The sequence below is a fragment of the Gobio gobio genome (assembly GCF_949357685.1).
Source record: "Gobio gobio genome assembly, chromosome: 3".
Classification (NCBI taxonomy): domain Eukaryota; kingdom Metazoa; phylum Chordata; class Actinopteri; order Cypriniformes; family Gobionidae; genus Gobio; species Gobio gobio.
In genome coordinates, this window is record NC_137099.1 from 68,564,471 (window position 1) to 68,582,682 (window position 18,212).

An 18,212-nucleotide genomic window follows, 5' to 3' on the forward strand; every position below is an offset into this window, starting at 1 on the left:
CTGTAGTAGGAGAAAATTAGCCAGAGAAACTGAGCTCCTGTGGGAGCAGAGGGAACAGCACTGCTGTAGAAGGAGAAAATTAGCCGGAGAAACTCAGCTCCTGTGGGAGCCGAGGGAACAGCACTGCTGTAGTGGGAGAAAATTAGCCAGAGAAACGAAGCTCCAGTAGGAGCCGAGGCAACAGCACTGCTGTAGTAGGAGAAAATTAGCCAGAGAAACTGAGTTACTGTGGGAGAAAAAGGAGAAAAAGTTAGACGGACAAATGGAGAAACACATTGTGTAACCGAAAGGACTCTTATTTTGAAATGTTTATGCCTTATTATTGCAGGATGCTCATTCAATTTGTATGAGAGAGATAAAACAACAACAACCTTTATTTCTATAGCACGTTTAAAAACGACCTAAAAAGTTGACCAAAGTGCTTTACGCTCTCAACGGTACTAATAAAACATTGACAAAACACCCCTACATCAACACACAAAACACAAACACACATCTCAAACTCCCAGTCCTTATGGGCAGTTGTAAGCAAGAGAGAAGAGATGTGTTTTCAACACAGATTTAAAACGTCCTAACAAGTCACAAGATCTGATATGCAGAGGGAGGCTATTCCAGAGGCGTGGCGCAGCCACAGAGAAAATACAGTCTTACAACTGTATACACCGTTTTCTTTACAGTGATTTATATTGTAATATGTTGTCATTATTGATACGAATTCGCTTTGCATAAATGTATGCTATTCATTGATTGTGAAGTGCTCTGAACTGAAGCATTGTTCAAGCCAGTAGAACGCACAACGGTGCCACATTCAGGTTTTGAAACGTGACCGCTCACATTAATTCAGTGAAATCATAGCCTTTTAATTTCTTCTGTTTCATAATAAGATGGTATAACAATCATTGATACACTTGTTATACAATAGCCTGCCCTACTATAAGGTATTGATGTTACATTTAAGAAAGCGGGTGCTCCCAAATACATTGTTCAGTTCGCACACGTCTATTTATAGTCACAAAAGCGAGTATGGTCGCACTGTGTTGAGCCCTGTGTGACCGAGCTTATGTGAGCGTCAAGTTGAGAAGTATTGAATCAAGGCGGTGATTATCAGCTGATTCCAACTAATGGGCGAACTGCCGGAAATACCCTCCGTGCTAGAAAACTGTCAATGAATGGAGGTAAGACTGCTGCGTATATATACACCTCTTTCTGTTAATTAGCTGAGTGCTCTCCACCTGTGTCAATTATCTGAACGTGCTCCTCCCGAACTATGTTTATAAAACATCATTAAAGATCTCACTCTTCTTTCTTGCTGCATTAAAGATTAAATTGGAATTCTGTAATTCTGGTCGCCCCTCGTGAGCTAATCGCACAGGCACAGCTGAAGCAGAGCTACGAACTGATTGTCCTATTTCCCCTCACCGGCAACAGGGCGATCAGTTCTAGATCTGCTTCAGCTGTGCGATTAGCTCACGAGGGCCGACCAGAATTACTGACATGCCACAAATTCATCCGATCGCCGCTCGTTTCTCCCTGTACACTGGACAAATATGGGATGATTTTACTATCAAAATTATTAATAAATGCAGGCACAATAATCCATGAACTTGATACATTTTATAGATAATTTTAATGTCCACAAACAAATGCCTTTCAACTTGTGTGTACTAAATACAGAATTGCATGAATGTGCAGCATTTTGTACAAATAGACATAATTGTGAATGCAAAACTTTGATTTTGTATTAACGTTGGTCAGGATCTGTGTGTGCAACGAGTAATGTGTGCATTAGTGGATCCGGTGGCGCGCATGCATTCATTAACTCATATGAATCAAATAGGATCCACTCACAAACGAGTCAATGAATGCTTGCGTGGCACTGGATCCACAAATGCACATCTTACTCGTTGCACGCACAGATGAATAATTTTGATTCTAAAATCCCGCGAACACCTCACAACAAACGACGCACGACAAAGCAGAAAATCGTCCCGACCCAAATAAGAGTTGCACGAGTCAGAATTCGGCTCGAAATCGGACGAAAATTGCACCGTGTATGCCCAGCATAAGAAATAAAGATTAATAAAAAAATATGATAGGGTTTGGTTTGGTGAAAAACAAACTGAAATTCAATGTATTAAAGAATATTCTTGCCGTTGGTTGTGTACGGAGGGCATTCACGTGACTTTATTAACGTTGCAGTTCACTCTGACTCGCACAGGAGAAGCACACAAGTTGTAAGAAATAAAGATAAATGAAAACACGAAATGAAAATTGAGATGAATTGTGAAAAATTTAAATCTTTTTGTACTTACCTCTAAAAAAAAACACTGTTGCTGTCCTGTTTCTGTCTTTTTCGTGCTTGAAGTCTGTTAAGCCACGCTTTGATCTGAAGGTGCATTACCGCCACCTACTGGATTGGATTGTAGCGCATTCGATCGGTAGGGGAAAATATTCAAAATTCTTTATTAACCCTGTATTCTTTAGATAAATAATTAAATGTATATAAATGATATAATTAAAATAATTAATTAAAACAATAATATTAACAATATGCCTACTAATAATAATCAACTGGTTCGTCCCATTGAGTTAAATTTATGGTAGTAGTTCTTTGGTAGTTTATCTTTGTCTCCTCCTTGAACTGCCACCTTAACGTGGTGGAAGGGTTTGAGTACCCGAATGAACCTAGGAGCTATGTTGTCCGGGGCTATATGCCCCTGGTAGGGTCTCCCAAGGCAAACAGGTCCTAGGGGACGGGTCAGACTAAGAGCAGTTAAAAAAAACCCTTATGATGACCAAAAAAATGAGGACTGTGACGTCGCCCGGTACGGCGCAGCCGGGGCCCCACCCTGGAGCCAGGCCTGGGGTTGGGGCTCGTATGCGAGCGCCTGGTGGCCGGGCCTTCCCAAAGGAGCGACATGGGGACACCTTCCCGTGGGCCCACCACTCACAGGAGGGACCGTAAGGGGCCGGTGCAGAGAAGATCGGGCAGCAGTCGAAGGCTGGAGCCCAGACAACCCGATCCCTGGACACGGAAACTGGCTCTTGGGGCATGGAATGTCACCTCACTGGCGGGGAAGGAGCCTGAGATTGTGCGTGAGGTTGAGAGGTTCCGACTAGAGATAGTCGGAATCACCTCTACGCATGGCTTGGGCTCTGGAACCACACTCCTCGAGAGAGGATGGACTCTTCACCACTCCGGAGTTGCCCACGCGACCCAGCCCTGGATAAAGCGGAAGAAGATGGATGGATGAATAGTTCTTTGTTCATCCACACACTTATTGGCGGAGAGTCATCTTTTGAGGAGAATGAATGTGCTCACATTTCACAGAAAAGTACCGAATTGATTTGGATTTGCTTTAAAGGTCCCGTTTTTCGTGTTTTTTGAAGCTTTGATTGTGTTCACAGTGTGCAATATAACATGTGTTCATGTTTCATGTGTAAAAAAACACAGTATTTTTCACACAATTTACTTATCTGTATACTGCTGTTTTCACTGTCTTCAAAACGGCCTGAGAATTTCCTCGTTCTATGAAGTCCCTCCTTCAGAAATACGTAACGAGTTCTGATTGTGCCAGCGGTTCCCGTGTTGTGATTCGACAGCAGCTTAGCGCACGTTGCCCGGAAAGGTCACGCCTCTTACCATAACGGGGAGATGAACGCGCTCAAACTACAGCCCCTGAAGGCCAAACAAAGGTGATTTGACTCCGGGATGAAAATAACAGCGTCTGAACGACATGGCGACAAACGCAACCGAACCGAACCGAACCGAACGCAACACTTCCTCTTCTCCACGCGGGAGCAACAAGACCACGCCCCCTTTTTCGCGTTTTCCTGTGGGCGGAGGTTAGTCAACAAACTGTTCTACTGACGTAATTAAAGCAGGATGTACCAGGATGTAGTTCAAACCGGCCGTTCGCTGTAGGCTTTGAAAGGGAACTTCTGTTAAATAAAATATCTCGCTTGGCATTGAACTTTGAGCTTTATAATTTTACAGGTATTATTTATGCTCTAACAGCAACATTACACACTAACTAAAGTTTGAAAAAGGGGATCACGAAGAACAGGACCTTTAACATGTTGAATGATGGGACAGATAGATTGACAGTAAGCATCACCAGTGGAGAATTAAGCTGACCAAAAATCTACATTGATTCAATGTTTGTCTTTTCAATACTGAAAAGCATGGAATTATCAACATTGATCCAATATTATTTAGCATTGCATTTTCAACATTGGTCCACTATTTATTTTGCATCGAATTTTCAACATTGATCCAATATTATTTCCCACTGAGCAAAGGCGTACGTTGAAAAGACATCCACTGAGGAGCCAGAATGAAAGTTTTTATGACGTCAGTTTTTGACGTGTTCTGCACGTCCGATATAGACGTTCATGGAACCTCAAGGTTAAAAACTAGTTAAAATGTGCTCATTTTGTACATATTTTCCATTTGTAATTGCAAAGCAACTCACAGACAGTGTGTGTTTGTCCATAAATCATGAAAATAAAAGAAACCGCTCACACCTTTAGACATTTTAGACAACTTAGCATCTGTGATTCACACATCTTTGGATCGTGAGAGAATCGTGGGATTCAATCCAGGATCTTCTTGCTGTGAGGAGACAGTGTTTCCCACTGAGACACTGGTGCTGCCCTTAATCACAGACATAAGACACACTTTGACTATTTCTGTCAGACGTCTACAGAAGCTCTTACTGAGAATTAACAGAGCTTTAGATTAGGGCTGGGCGATATATATCGTGAGATTGTTATGCGCTTCTCATCAGTAAAGCCGGTTAATTGATTAGTAGTAAATCGCCTTCACCTGCTTTCAGATGGCGCGGCATTTACTACAAAGCTAAAACTCCAGTGTTAAATTAAGAAAGAAGTTAGAGAAGTTAATGAGATAATTAAGTGATTAATTTAGTGATGATTGAGCATTATTGAAGACACCTGATGTTAACAAGCAGAATCTCTGAAGGAGAAAATCTCAAATTGTAAGCCACCGTTATGGGGATGGGTGGGTGCATTAGTTGGGCTCTTGACCCTTATATTACTAACTTTAGATTTTGTTTGTTTGCTGTTATTGATTTATAGCAGTCAACTAAGAAAAGTGTGATCTGATAGTGTGGGCCATGATTTGACATAATCATGCTGTGATCAGAAAACTGAAGCTTTTTGAGATAGTTTGGTTTTACATTGTTAGCAGCAGCATTGTGATTTTACAGCAGGTGATTAACATTATTTCTTATAATCCAAAATATTTAATAAACATTGTTCTGATCAAAAGACTTTCAAATAAATTAATTTAGAAACACAGACATCAATAATCAGCATGTGAGTCTCAACAATGGTGACAATAATAAAGCATGTTGCAGTGGCTACCACCAATCACAACTCATTAATGGATCCCATCATGCATTGCGGTATGAATAAATTATGATCTGAATTGTCTATGTAATTTTCTTTTCCTAATTGAATATTCTGCTCGTCACCATTGTTGAGATGCATAGACTGAATCTTGACGTCTGTGTGTGCCTAAAACAAATACTTTCTTTAAAAACAACTTTTAAGAAATCCTTTATATTATTAGCAAAGTTATGCTGTAAACATCAACATAAATCAAAAACATAGTTCAAATGATGTTTGTCATAAAATAACCAAAAGGTCACTTTTTATCTTTGTTCTTCTGGCAGTTATAACTCAGATACAGCAGCCAGACAAAATCTAAAGTTAATAACATAAGGGTCAAGAGCCCAACTAAAGCAAACACCCATCCCCATAACGGTGGCTTACAATTTGAGATTTTCTCCTTCAGAGATTCTGCTTGTTATCATCAGGTGTCTTCAATAATGATCAATCATCACTAAATTAATCACTTAATTATCTCATTACCTTCAACAGTCTTGAGTGGACTCATATACACTCCCAGGAGTGTTAATTTAACACTGGAGTTTTTTCTGTGTACAAAGAGCTGTAGTTAACTGACAAGCTGAGCCATATCGCATTAATTATCGCTGGCGATACGTCCTCGATATTAATGCGATATGGCTCAGCTTGTCAGTTAACTACGGCTCTTTGTAGTAAATGCCGCTCCATCTGAAAGCAGGTGAAGGCGATTTACTACTAATCAATTAACCGGGTTTACTGATGAGATGCGCATAACAATCTCACGATATATATCGCCCAGACCTACTTTAGATGTTGATGTTTATGTTTCATTTGAAGTCACCATTGTGGTGGGAAGCGTTTGCTTTAGTTGGGCTCTTGGTCCCTGTACTTGAGTTAGCTTTTCTTTGGCTGCTGTAACTGTATGTGTGAAACACAATATTTATAGCTGAGAAAGCAAAGATAAAGTCACTTCAGGTGTTGTCAGCTCCTTGTTGATGACTAAATCATCAGAAGTCTAGAATCTGATGTTGTGCTTTTGAGTTTTATGTTCTTGTTTGGCAAATAATCATTTGTTTATATACTATAACCTTGTGAATCCAGTATATCGGGACTAATAGCAATAATATAATCACTTGTTCTGAAAGATGATAAAAAAGCATGTGCACGTTGTTTTGAGAAAATATTTCACATAGTCACACGCAGACATCAAGATTTTGCATATGATTCACAACAACGGTGACAATCATAACAAAAAAACTTCATGCTGCAATGCATGATGGGTAGCTTCAAAGTACAAAACTCATGCTTGATTGTCACCGTTGTTGTGAATCATATGCAAAATCTTGATGTCTGTGTGTGACTATGAGAAATATTTTCTCAAAACAATGTGCACCTGCTGTTTTATCATCTTTCAGGATGAGGGATTTGTTTATTGCTATTGGTGTCAATACAGCAGATTCACAAGGTAATAGTATATAAACAAATTATTATTTGCCGAACAAGAACCTAAAACTCAAAAGCACAACATCAGATTCTAGATTTCTGATGATTTAGTCATCAACAAGGAGCTGACAACACCTGAAGTCGCTTTATCTTTGCTTTCTCAGCCATAAGTATTGTGTTTCACACACACAGTTACAGCAGCCAAAGAGAAGCTAATACGGGGACCAAGAGCCCAACTAAAGCAAACGCTTCCCACCACAATGGTGACTTCAAATTAACCATAAACATCAACATCTAAAGCTCTGTTAATTCTCAGTAAGAGCTTCTGTAGACGTCTGACAGAAATAGTCAAAGTGTGTCTTATGTCTGTGATTAAGGGCAGCACCAGTGTCTCAGTGGGAAACACTGTCTCCTCACAGCAAGAAGATCCTGGATTGAATCCCACGATTCTCTCACGATCCAAAGATGTGTGAATTACAGATGCTAAGTTGTCTAAAGTGTCTAAAGGTGTGAGCTAAGTTTCTTTTATTTTCATGATTTCTGGACAAACACACACTGTCTGTGAGTTGCTTTGCAATTACAAATGGGAAATATGTCCACAATGAGCACATTTGAACTAGTTTTTAACCCTGAGGTTCCATGAACGTCTATATCGGACGTGCAGAACACGTCAAAAACAGACGTCATAAAAACGTTAATTCTGGCTCCTCAGTGGACGTCTTTTCAACGTACACCTTTGCTCTGTGGGAATTATCAATAAAAACTAAGATATCAGAAAGTCAATCTAATAGGTAAAAAGGGAAGCTGATAATGCTTTTGTGAAGTTGTGTCTGAAGTCTGTTGTGTTTCTCTGTCCTTCAGTGATTCTGCTTGTTATCATCAGGAGTCTTCAGTAATATTCAGTCTTTACTCTATTAATCACTTAATTATCTCATTAACTCCAACACTGATTCAGTTACATTTAACAGCCTGTAGTGTGCACACTGAGCAGTGTTCAGTTCATCTGGGCTAGCCCATGTGGGGCCTACATGGAAACTGAGGACAAAACTGGCTGGGCCCCAGTTAGACAGCCCAGGTGACGCCCATATGGGCCCCACATGACTGTGCTGGCTGGGTAAAGGGAGTTCGGAGCTAAAGTGTAATATTAATCTTTTATTTTTTGTTATGTAGCTTGATGCTAACTGTAGCTCTACTGCACCTGTTGGACCAGGAGCTATTTTTATTTCACATAATACCAAAAGCATGCTTTTTTTCTGTTTGGTAAAAAGGCTTCAGTTTTAATGTAAAGTGGGATGGATGTGGGGTTTATGGGCCATCCAGAATGTCTGAATAGGTTATAATGCTTGAATAGAAAAAAAAAAAAAAAACTATAAAAGAATAATGAGGATTAAGTAATTGATGACGATGTGTGAAAGGTTCATTGAGTGAAAACAAGCCCATTAAAAACGTTCTTTGACTTACTATTTACATGATTCTTTTGTAAATATGTAAATACTATTTACATGATTCTCATGATATTCTGTCCTGACATTATCCAAATCATTATCTGTGTGGTCTGATATCCATTAGCTGGTCTTAAAATACTCCTGACTGGTTACAATTTGTGTTGTTGAGCCTAAATGAGCGATGATGCAGTGAAACGAGTCCATTCAGGATGCAAACACTTTCAAATAAACACAACAAAAATGAATATTTTACCTTTTATGATTAGATTCCACTATTTTTGTGTGTAAAATATTATCAGTACTGCAAACTTGACTGTTTTGAATCTAAAATAAGTGATTTACATGATGTGCATACGCACATGTTTTTCTGCAGAGAACAGCCTCTGATTCAAGTAACTGCTTCCAAACGCAAAGAGAACATGCAGATAAGATTCAATTTGTATAATCTCCATTCATAACTGTATATAAGCCACTGTATGTGAACACATGGAGATCCAGATCCATACATGACGTGTTTGTTAGTGACAGTAGTCTGTAAGTATTAATAAGAGTACAATCTTGCTTTAATTCCTAATTAAAATAAGTAAATTAGGATGTTCTCTTTCCATACAATAACAAAACTGTATAACGTGTGTATCTTTTATAATGATGTAACTGATGTAAATGTTACTAACTCAATTACTATTTGTAAGAAGTAACTAGTAACTATAACTAATTACTTTTTTAATGTAAAGTGCCAAACACCCCACTGAGCAAAGTTATGTCCAAAAGACGTACGTACGTTGAAAAGACGTCCACTGAGGAGCCAGAATGAAAGTTTTTATGACGTCTGTTTTTGACGTGTTCTGCACATCCGATATAGACGTTCATGGAACCTTAACGTACGCCTCTAGGGGCAAAGACATTGAAAAGACGTCTTTTGGACATAACTTTGCTCAGTGGGACTGCTCATATTCCCTCTCTTGCTAAGATCACCTGAAATATACCCACAATCTATTTAACATGGTTTTATTATCATAAATTGTTGTGTTTTGATTGTGTGCTAAGCGAATATGCTAGCTAGCCAATGCACCTGCCACCTGGGCAAATACATAATTTTTATTAATAATTTTGAATAGACTGAAAAGAAAAACTCACTGATATGTTTATATTTTCGACAAGGGCATTTGAGGCACTTTAGAAGGTGAAGTGAGAAGTTTGAGGTTTGAATAGAACGCAGGTAATACCTAGAGTCGTCAGTGATTACAATAAAGACAAAAGAATAAGATAATTAAAGCCATAACCTGGCCAGAGAGGTCATAAAGTGTTCTGGGGAGACTGAAACTGAATGGGCAGTTTGCACCTCAAAACAATAGAGACAGTAAACTGAATGGTAGCTCAGAAGATGGCATTAAGCATCAGTTAACATTTTAGAGAAATCTCAAAATAAAATCACATGACATGATCTTGAAAAACATTTAATAAAATCAGAGTTTTAGACATATCATCTTCAGATTTAAAATATAACAGGGTCAGACATGTGGCTTCAGCTGTAGTGCATTTCTAGATTCTGCTACAATGTCAACTTCAATTTTATTTTCATTAAGATATTCCATACAAATAAATGTCTAATAACTTAACAAAACTTTGAAGCTTATTATAGCTATTTTTGATTATGAAAATAATTATTTTGAATTTACAGTAAACTGACAAGTGTCTGCTTTCAAATGAGACCATACTTATGATTTCAGTGCAAAGGATTCATGAACTGTATCGGTTTTAGTCTGAGTATGCCATTTTAGGATTTTTTCAAAAGCGGGGGTGCAGGCTAACAGGTTAATGTCAAATTTAGCGGTCTTACACATACCATGATTTACTAAGTTACACTGTTAACAGAGGAAAGGACACCCAACTTAATTTGATTTATTTTGTTTCTGGGAAACACTGTAATGTTTCTTCAAATGTCTAAGACGCACGTCTGATCTTCATGCTGATGGATTTCATACCCACAGCGTAATTCTTCCAGGTTGACCAAACATCTCCAATGGCGTAATGAGTATCATCTTCTCCCCATAAATACACACCGTTGGGGTTTGTGTAGTGACAGGCTGAGTACCAAAATGCCCCGAGATACTCTTTGGCACAGTTCTTCCCCCAGGTGTCTTGGTCTTTGTCAAAGGTGGAGAACTTCATACCATTATGGCCAGATAAAGAGTCGCCTGCATTTACATTTACATTTACATTTAGTCATTTAGCAGACGCTTTTATCCAAAGCGACTTACAAATGAGAGCAATAGAAGCAACTACAACAGTCAGAGGCTACAGTATGCAAGTGCTGTAACAAGTCTCAGTTAATCTAACACAGAACACACAGGATTATTTTTTTTTATTTATTTTTTTTTTAAATAAATTAGACAGACAGAAAAATGAATAGAATGTTAAGTGCTATTCTCGATTGGTCAGGTGCTGCTGGAAGAGATGCGTCTTTAGATGTTTTTTGAAAATGGCTACAGACTCGGCTGCTGGAATTGAGATAGGCAGGTCATTCCACCAGGTGGGGGCAGTCCAGGAAAAGGTCCGTGACAGTGATTTCATGCCTCTTTGGTATGGCACCACAAGGCGTCGTTCACTGGTAGAACGCAAACTCCTGGAGGGTGTGTATGTCTGAACAAGCGAGTTAAGGTATATTGGTGCAGAGCCAGTGGTTGCTTTGAAGGCGAGTACCAGTGCCTTGAATTTGATGCGAGCGGCTATTGGTAGCCAGTGGAGTCTGATGAAGAGAGGCGTGACGTGCGCTCTCTTCGGCTCGTTAAAGATCACCCTCGCTGCTGCATTCTGGATCAGTTGCAAGGGTTTGATAGTGCATGCCGGAAGGCCTGCTAGAAGAGCATTACAGTAGTCCAGTCTGGAGAGAACAAGAGCTTGGACCAGTAGTTGTGTGGTCTGCTCAGAAAGGAAGGCTCTAATCTTCCTAATGTTGTATAATGCAAATCTGCAGGACCGGGTTGTTGCAGTGATGTGGTCAGTGAATTTTAGCTGATCATCGATCACAACTCCAAGATTCCTGGCTGTCCTGGACGGAGTTATGGTTGATGATCCTAGCTGAATGGAGAGATTGTGATGAAGTGCTGGGTTGGCTGAGACCACAAGCAGTTCTGTCTTTGCAAGGTTGAGTTGCAGGTGATGCTCCTTCATCCAGGCTGAAATGTCTGTTAGGCAGGCAGCAATACGAACACCAACCGTGGGATCATCTGGTTGAAATGAGAAGTAGAGTTGAGTGTCGTCTGCATAGCAGTGATAGGAAAAGCCATGTTTCTGAATGACCGATCCCAGTGATGACATGTAGATGGAGAAGAGAAGTGGTCCAAGCACTGAGCCCTGTGGAACTCCAGTGGCTAGATGATGTGACTTAGACACTTCACCACTCCATGACACCCTGAAGGACCTACCTGAGAGGTAAGACTTGAACCACTGGAGAGCAGTTCCTGAGATGCCCATCTTCATGAGAGTTGACAGGAGGATCTGGTGGTTAACTGTGTCAAAAGCAGCAGACAAATCCAGTAAGATAAGTACTGTGGATCTGGAAGCCGCTCTTGCCTGCCTCAGTGCCTCCGTAACCAAGAGCAGGGCAGTCTCAGTTGAGTGGCCGCTTTTGAAGCCTGATTGGTTGATATCCAGGAGGTTGTTCTGTTCAAGAAACGTAGAGAGCTGGTTAAAAACAACTCGCTCGAGTGTCTTTGCAATGAAAGGCAGAAGGGATACCGGTCTGTAGTTTTCTAAAAGTGCTGGGTTCATAGAGTGTTTCTTAAGCAGTGGGGTTACCCGAGCCTGCTTAAATGCTGTGGGGAAGGTCCCGGTGTGAAGAGAGGTGTTGACAATGTGAGTGAGTGCAGGAGTAACAGAAGAAGAAATGGCCTGAAGGAGGTGAGTGGGGATAGGATCAAGCGGACAGGTAGTGGGGTGGTTGGAAAGGATGAGTTTGGAGACTTCAGCTTCAGAGAGCAGAGAGAAAGAGGGGAGTGTATGTGTTATGGTTGTTGAGATGTGCACTGTAAAAAATAAATTGTTGAGCTAACTTAAAATAATAAGGCAACTTATCGCATTTGACTTTTTAAGTTATCTCAACTAATCTACTACAGTTAAAATTAACTTAAATACTTTTGTTCATCTAATGAGTACCAGGTAGTCATTTGAACTTAAAACTCCTTGCCAAGGCAACTAAAAAAAACAAGTTTAGCCAACTTGAAAAAATAAGGCAACCCATTGTACTCAATTTTTTAAGTTAAATCATTTTCTCCAGATAAAGTCAACTTAAAAACCTTCGTTCAGCTAATGAGTACCAGGTAGTCTTCTAAACGTAAAACTTCTTGTCAAGGCAACTAAACAATGTTTTGCAATGTATGCCAATACAATCGTTGTGTTTTCATTTCCATGTTTTATTTTCAAAGTTAACTTCACAACATTAACATAATTTGCCTTTTAATAGCAAAGAGCCATTATAAACAGGCACACCGTTTACCTATTTCATTCGGGCAAATGAGTCACAAAAGTTGCAACGAGAACCACATATAGCTAAACACCTCAACACGTCTCATGTCAACACAAATCTCAAATATGGTGATAATCAACAATTGTAATTCACAAAAATATGAACTCTGAACCATATGACAGCTAAATACCAGTGACAACAACAGCAGCAGCATTAATCAAGCCTGTTAATGCAAAGCAATAATAATTATATATAGTTGTTACCAGAGATTTTTTTCAAGCTGCAAAGCATGCTGGGAACTGGCCCAACATTGTCGAAGGTAAAAATGTTTGTTCAGATAACTCACTTTGTAAATATGGGACAAGTTTTGGACAAGTACTTGAGAGTTTTTTTTTGTTTTAGAAATTAAATTTAGTTTTATTCTGGCTAAGTTGTACAAAAAAAAAACTTTTGTTAGTAACATTTTCTTCTAACAAATGTAAAAATAGATGCAGCTTGAAAAATGTATGTCTAAACATATTATTTATGCATTTTAATTGCATATACATTTTCCATGCATTTGGATTACATAGTTTTATCAAAAACAAATTAATAAACTGAATGTGATTCATATTTGTAAGTCATACATAAATGAAACAGGTACAATTTATGAAGTAGTTTAATAAAAATAATGTGATCAATATTTGTCATTCATACGTAAATGAAACAGGTACGATTTCTGTAATAGCACACAGCAAAACACCGATGTTAAATAAACACTTCCAAGTGTTAATGCATGTGCTCACTACTGAGATAAAGTACCATTACACTGCGAAGCAGTGTTGACGTTAATTAGATAATTGAGTGACGATTGAGCATTAATGATGAACACCTGATGATAATGAGCAGAATCACTGAAGGAAAGAGAAACAAGAACAGAAAAGAGAGAAACTTCCAGTCACAGCCGAAATCAAGTTATTAAATCTCTGAAGATCTCAGCAGAGGAGGATTAAACAACTCCACAAACAACAACTTCACACATTACCAACCATTTTGACTTAATTTCTGTAATTTCTGTTTTAATGAAAATAATAGTTTTGTTTGATGATCATCACCATGATGGTGATTAGTGTTTGTTTTAGTTGGGCTCTTGGCCCATGATTCTTTAACATTAGTTTTTCTCTGGCTGCTTTAACTGTGTGTTTGTGAAGCACATTTGTTTTGGGAAAGAAAGCCAAGAGAAAATATTTTCAGGTGATCTTGGCTATTTATTGATGATGTCATCAAGTAATGGCTGAATCACTGATCTCATTCAGAGGCCAATTATCTAGTTATAGAGATAATGTGTTATCAACTTTGTATTATGCATAGTAGCCATGTGATTGTACAGCACATGCTCCAGCAGTGCTGTGGTCTATTAAATAACTTGCAGTATTAAAAAAAATCATCTAGTGCTATAAAGGTTGTCATCTATAGCATTCCTTTGACACACACAGACATCAAGAATCAGCGTATGAATCTCAACAATGGTGGCATGCTTCATGCTGCAGTGCATGCTGGGTACCACCAATCAAAACTCCCCCATGGGTCCCTGCATGCATTGCGGCATGAATAAATTATGCATCTGAATTGTGACTAATTTTCTTTGATTCTTACTATTTGCTTTTACTTTTGCTGTTTTTGTTTGACATTTTAGTTGCTTGCTTTATGTTCAGAGTTGATATTTATCTGAATATTTTTCATTGATTGTCACCATTGCTGAGATTCATACGTTGATTCTTGATGTCTGTGTGTGTCTAAGTGATACTGTAGATGAAACCATTTATGCACTATTTTTTTAATATGCATATTATTTGATTACCACAACAGTGTTGGACCTCATGCTGTAGAATCAGATGCTACTATTATGAACAATACAAAAATTGATAACACATTACCTAAACAACTAGACGTTTAGACTAAGATCACTGATTTAAGCCACAACATGATGATTATGTCATCCTCAAGACATAGCCAACATCACCTGGACGCATGTTATATTGGCTTTTCTTGCCATACCAAATGTGTTTCATAAATACACAGTTATAACAGTCAGAGACAAGAGTCAAGAGCCCAACTAAAGCAAACACCATTCTCCATCATGGTGACTTCAAATGAAACTATTATTTTCATTAAAACAGAAATAAAGCCAATCTGGTTAGTAATGTGTGAAGCTGGTAATGCTGTTTGTGGAGTTGTTTAATCCTCCTCTGCTGAGATCTTCAGAGATTTAATGTCTTCTTTTATCTTCAGTTGATTTAATCTAAGGCTGTGGCTGAAGTCAATTGTAGTTGTTGTGTTTCTCTTTCCTTCAGTGATTCTGCTCTTATCATCAGGTGTTCATCACTAATGGTTAATGATCACTTAATTATCTCATTAACATCAGCACTGTTTCAATGGTACTTTAACTCAGTAATGAGCACACGCATGAACACAAGGAAGTGTTAATTTACCATGGGCGTTTTGCTGACTATTACATAAATCTTACCAGTTTCATTTACATATGACTGGCATTTATGAATCACATTAAGTTTATAAATGTGTTTATGTAAAAACTATGTAATCCAAATGCATGGAAAATGTATATGCAATTCAAATACATAAATCTTATGTTTAGACATTTTTTTGAGTGAAGGTAATTATAATAATAAAAAATATTATTGCTTTGCATTAACAGGCTTGATTTATGCTGCTGTTGTTGTCAGTTATTTAGTTGTCATATGGTTCAGAGTTCATATTTTTATTGAACTACATGTTGATCATCACCATGTTTGAGATTTGTGTTGACATGAGATGTGTTGAGGTGTTGAGCTAGCTGTGCTTCTCATTGCAACTTTGCGACTTATTTGCTTAAGTGAAATGGGTAAACTGTGTGCCTCTAAAAGGCAGATGTTATTCATGTTGTGTAGTTAACTTTAAAAAACAAACATGGAGATGAAAACACAAGGCTTGTAACTGTGCGCATTGCTAAATATTGTTTAGTTGCCTTTACAATAAGTTTTACGTTAAAAGATTACCTGGTACTCATTAGCTGAACAAAAGTATTTAAGTTGATTTTGACTGGAGCGAATCAATTGAGCTAACTTAAAAAGTTTAGTGTGATAGGTTAACTTATTTTTTCCAAGTTGGCTCAACTTGTTCCTTTTTTAATTGTCTTGACAAAGAAGTTTTAAGTTCAAAAGACTACCTGGTACTCATTAGATGAACACAAGTATTTAAGTTAATTTGAACCGGAATGGATTAGTTGAGATAACTTTAAAAGTTGAGTGCGATAAGTTGCCTTATTTTTTTAAGTTAGCTCAACTTAATTTTTTTACAGTGTGCGTGTCGGTTTGTGGTGCGGAGTACGGAGAAGCCTGCAGAGAGGAAGAGCATCATTGAGGACATCAGGTGCACATTTACTCAACTGAGTGTGATTTGTTATTTTTAATATGAATGAAAATGTCCTACCAGCTTCTCCATGAGGCAACCCGGAAACTTGCAGTTTATAGCCGTCACTTTCAGGACCCACAGAGAAGGACGAGTACTGAGCGAAAACTTTCCTTCCTTCAAAGTCCTCCAGATCCACTCTCAGCATGTACTTCCTGTTACGTGTCAGCTGGTACATGTTCTCCAGCCCTGTTTACACACACACACACACACATGAAGAACATGTTCATCCAAACACATGATCATCCACACAAACAGACACACACTGTGAGATCTTACCCAGCCAGTATTCGCTCTCCACATTCCCAAATCCTCTCTTGTACTCTTCCCACCCCCGATAGAAATTCACACTGCCGTCTTTTCTCCTCTGAATCACCTGTGATGGGTTTATATAGAATATATGATTCATAATGTGTGTTCTGATGTGTGTTTAATGATCTAAAGTCACATTTGTACCGTCCATCCTCCGTTGTATTCATCTTCTTCACTTGAGATCATTCGACAGTAAACCAAGACAGGATCATCTCCTGCTGGATAGATGGAGTAAATCCCACTGTCTGTTTCTCCTGAGTTGTAGATGTCAGAACAGTCGGATTGCCTGGATGTACAGTCACTGACCAGAACAACAGAGAGAAGAACCGCCAAAAACAGCATCAACTACACGAGACAGAGAGAGAAAGAGATGAACATCACTAAAGCTGAAGCCCTCTGTATGAATGTAGACGTATTGATGAACTTACTGCCATCTTCTCAATCTCTCACAGCAGAGATCGGCTTTATCTAGATTAAAATAATAAACACATTTTCATATAATGTCTGTTTTCTGAAAGTTGTATAGATGTCTGAATGCTCTGTGAGGTAAATGAAGAATGAAACAGTAACTCACCTTTAGTGTTGTGTGTTGTGTTGTTCAGTCTGACACACACTCTTTATATATGACAGATTCTCAGACTCCTCCTCTGTCACACAAGAAATTTACACAGAGATTTTAAATGCAAATAAAAAAGGCTTGTGCATCTGTGATGTGAGTTAAACATGACATGCAGTGACAGACACAACTTTATCACAAGAGTTCCTTACTGAACCAAGGCCAATAATAATTTAAAAATGTAATGAAAAGTGTATTTGAAAATAATACTATAATGTTGTGTTTAATACTATAGACACAGCCACTTGATTGAGAGATTTATTTGTGATGGAATAATTACTTTATAATTTTATTGGAGTCTTGCAGTTACTGCAGTAAATTATTGCAGTTACTCTGAGCCGTGCATTAATTTGAGTGCTGTCCATAACGAACACCATGTTTAAGCATAAGGGTGTCCATCAGTGCACGTGGCACCAGGACACCCTAGACCGGAGATCGACTTTGTGGTCGTTTTATCTGACCTCTGGCCATATATCTTGGACACTCGGATGAAGAGAGGGGCGGAGCTGTCAACTGATCACCACCTGGTGGTGAGTTGGATCCGATGGCGGGGGAGGAAGCTGGACAGACCCAAGCGTACTGTGAGGGCATGTTGGGAACGTTGGGCCGAGACCCCTGTCAGAGATATATTCAACTCCCACCTCCGGCGGAGCTTCGACCGGATCCAGAGGGAGTCTGGAGATATTGAGTCCGAGTGGACCATGTTCTCCACTTCCACTGTCGACACGGCTGCTCAGAGCTGTGGCCGCAAGGTCTCCGGTGCTTGTCGAGGCGGCAATCTCCAAACCTGGAAGTACGGGATGCCGTCAAGCCCGATAGGGTCTGGCTGGATTGTGGGACACCTGAGGCAGCTGACAAGTACCGGTTGGCCAAGCGGACTGCAGCCCGGGTAGTTGTGGAGGCAAAAGATCGGCCTGGGAGGAGTTCGGTGAGGCTATGGAGAAAGACAATCGGTTGGCCTCGAAGAGATTCTGGCAAACCGCTCGACGCCTCAGGAAGGGGAAGCAGTGCCCTACCAACACTGTTTACAGTGGGGATGGGCAGCTGTTGACCTCAACTAGGGATATCGTCGGAATTCGAGGATCTC

General features: G+C 39.2%; 2 protein-coding genes across 4 annotated transcripts in view; one reads left to right on the forward strand and one right to left on the reverse strand.

Moving 5' to 3' along the window:
- The window catches only part of LOC307123839 (microfibril-associated glycoprotein 4-like), a 66,509-nt gene that overhangs the window by 21,578 nt on the left and 26,719 nt on the right, over positions 1 to 18,212 (forward strand). The window lies entirely within an intron of this gene.
- LOC307123841 (microfibril-associated glycoprotein 4-like) lies at positions 10,227 to 17,138 on the reverse strand (the record flags this gene model as incomplete). The annotated part of the gene is made up of 6 exons (XM_079812586.1): positions 17,084 to 17,138; positions 16,938 to 16,977; positions 16,654 to 16,854; positions 16,477 to 16,573; positions 16,219 to 16,386; positions 10,227 to 10,480 (listed from the first exon to the last, which is right to left on the reverse strand). Exons 2-6 carry the CDS (start codon positions 16,941 to 16,943, stop codon positions 10,227 to 10,229), a joined length of 726 nt encoding a protein of 241 aa, XP_079668712.1. The 5' UTR covers positions 16,944 to 16,977; positions 17,084 to 17,138.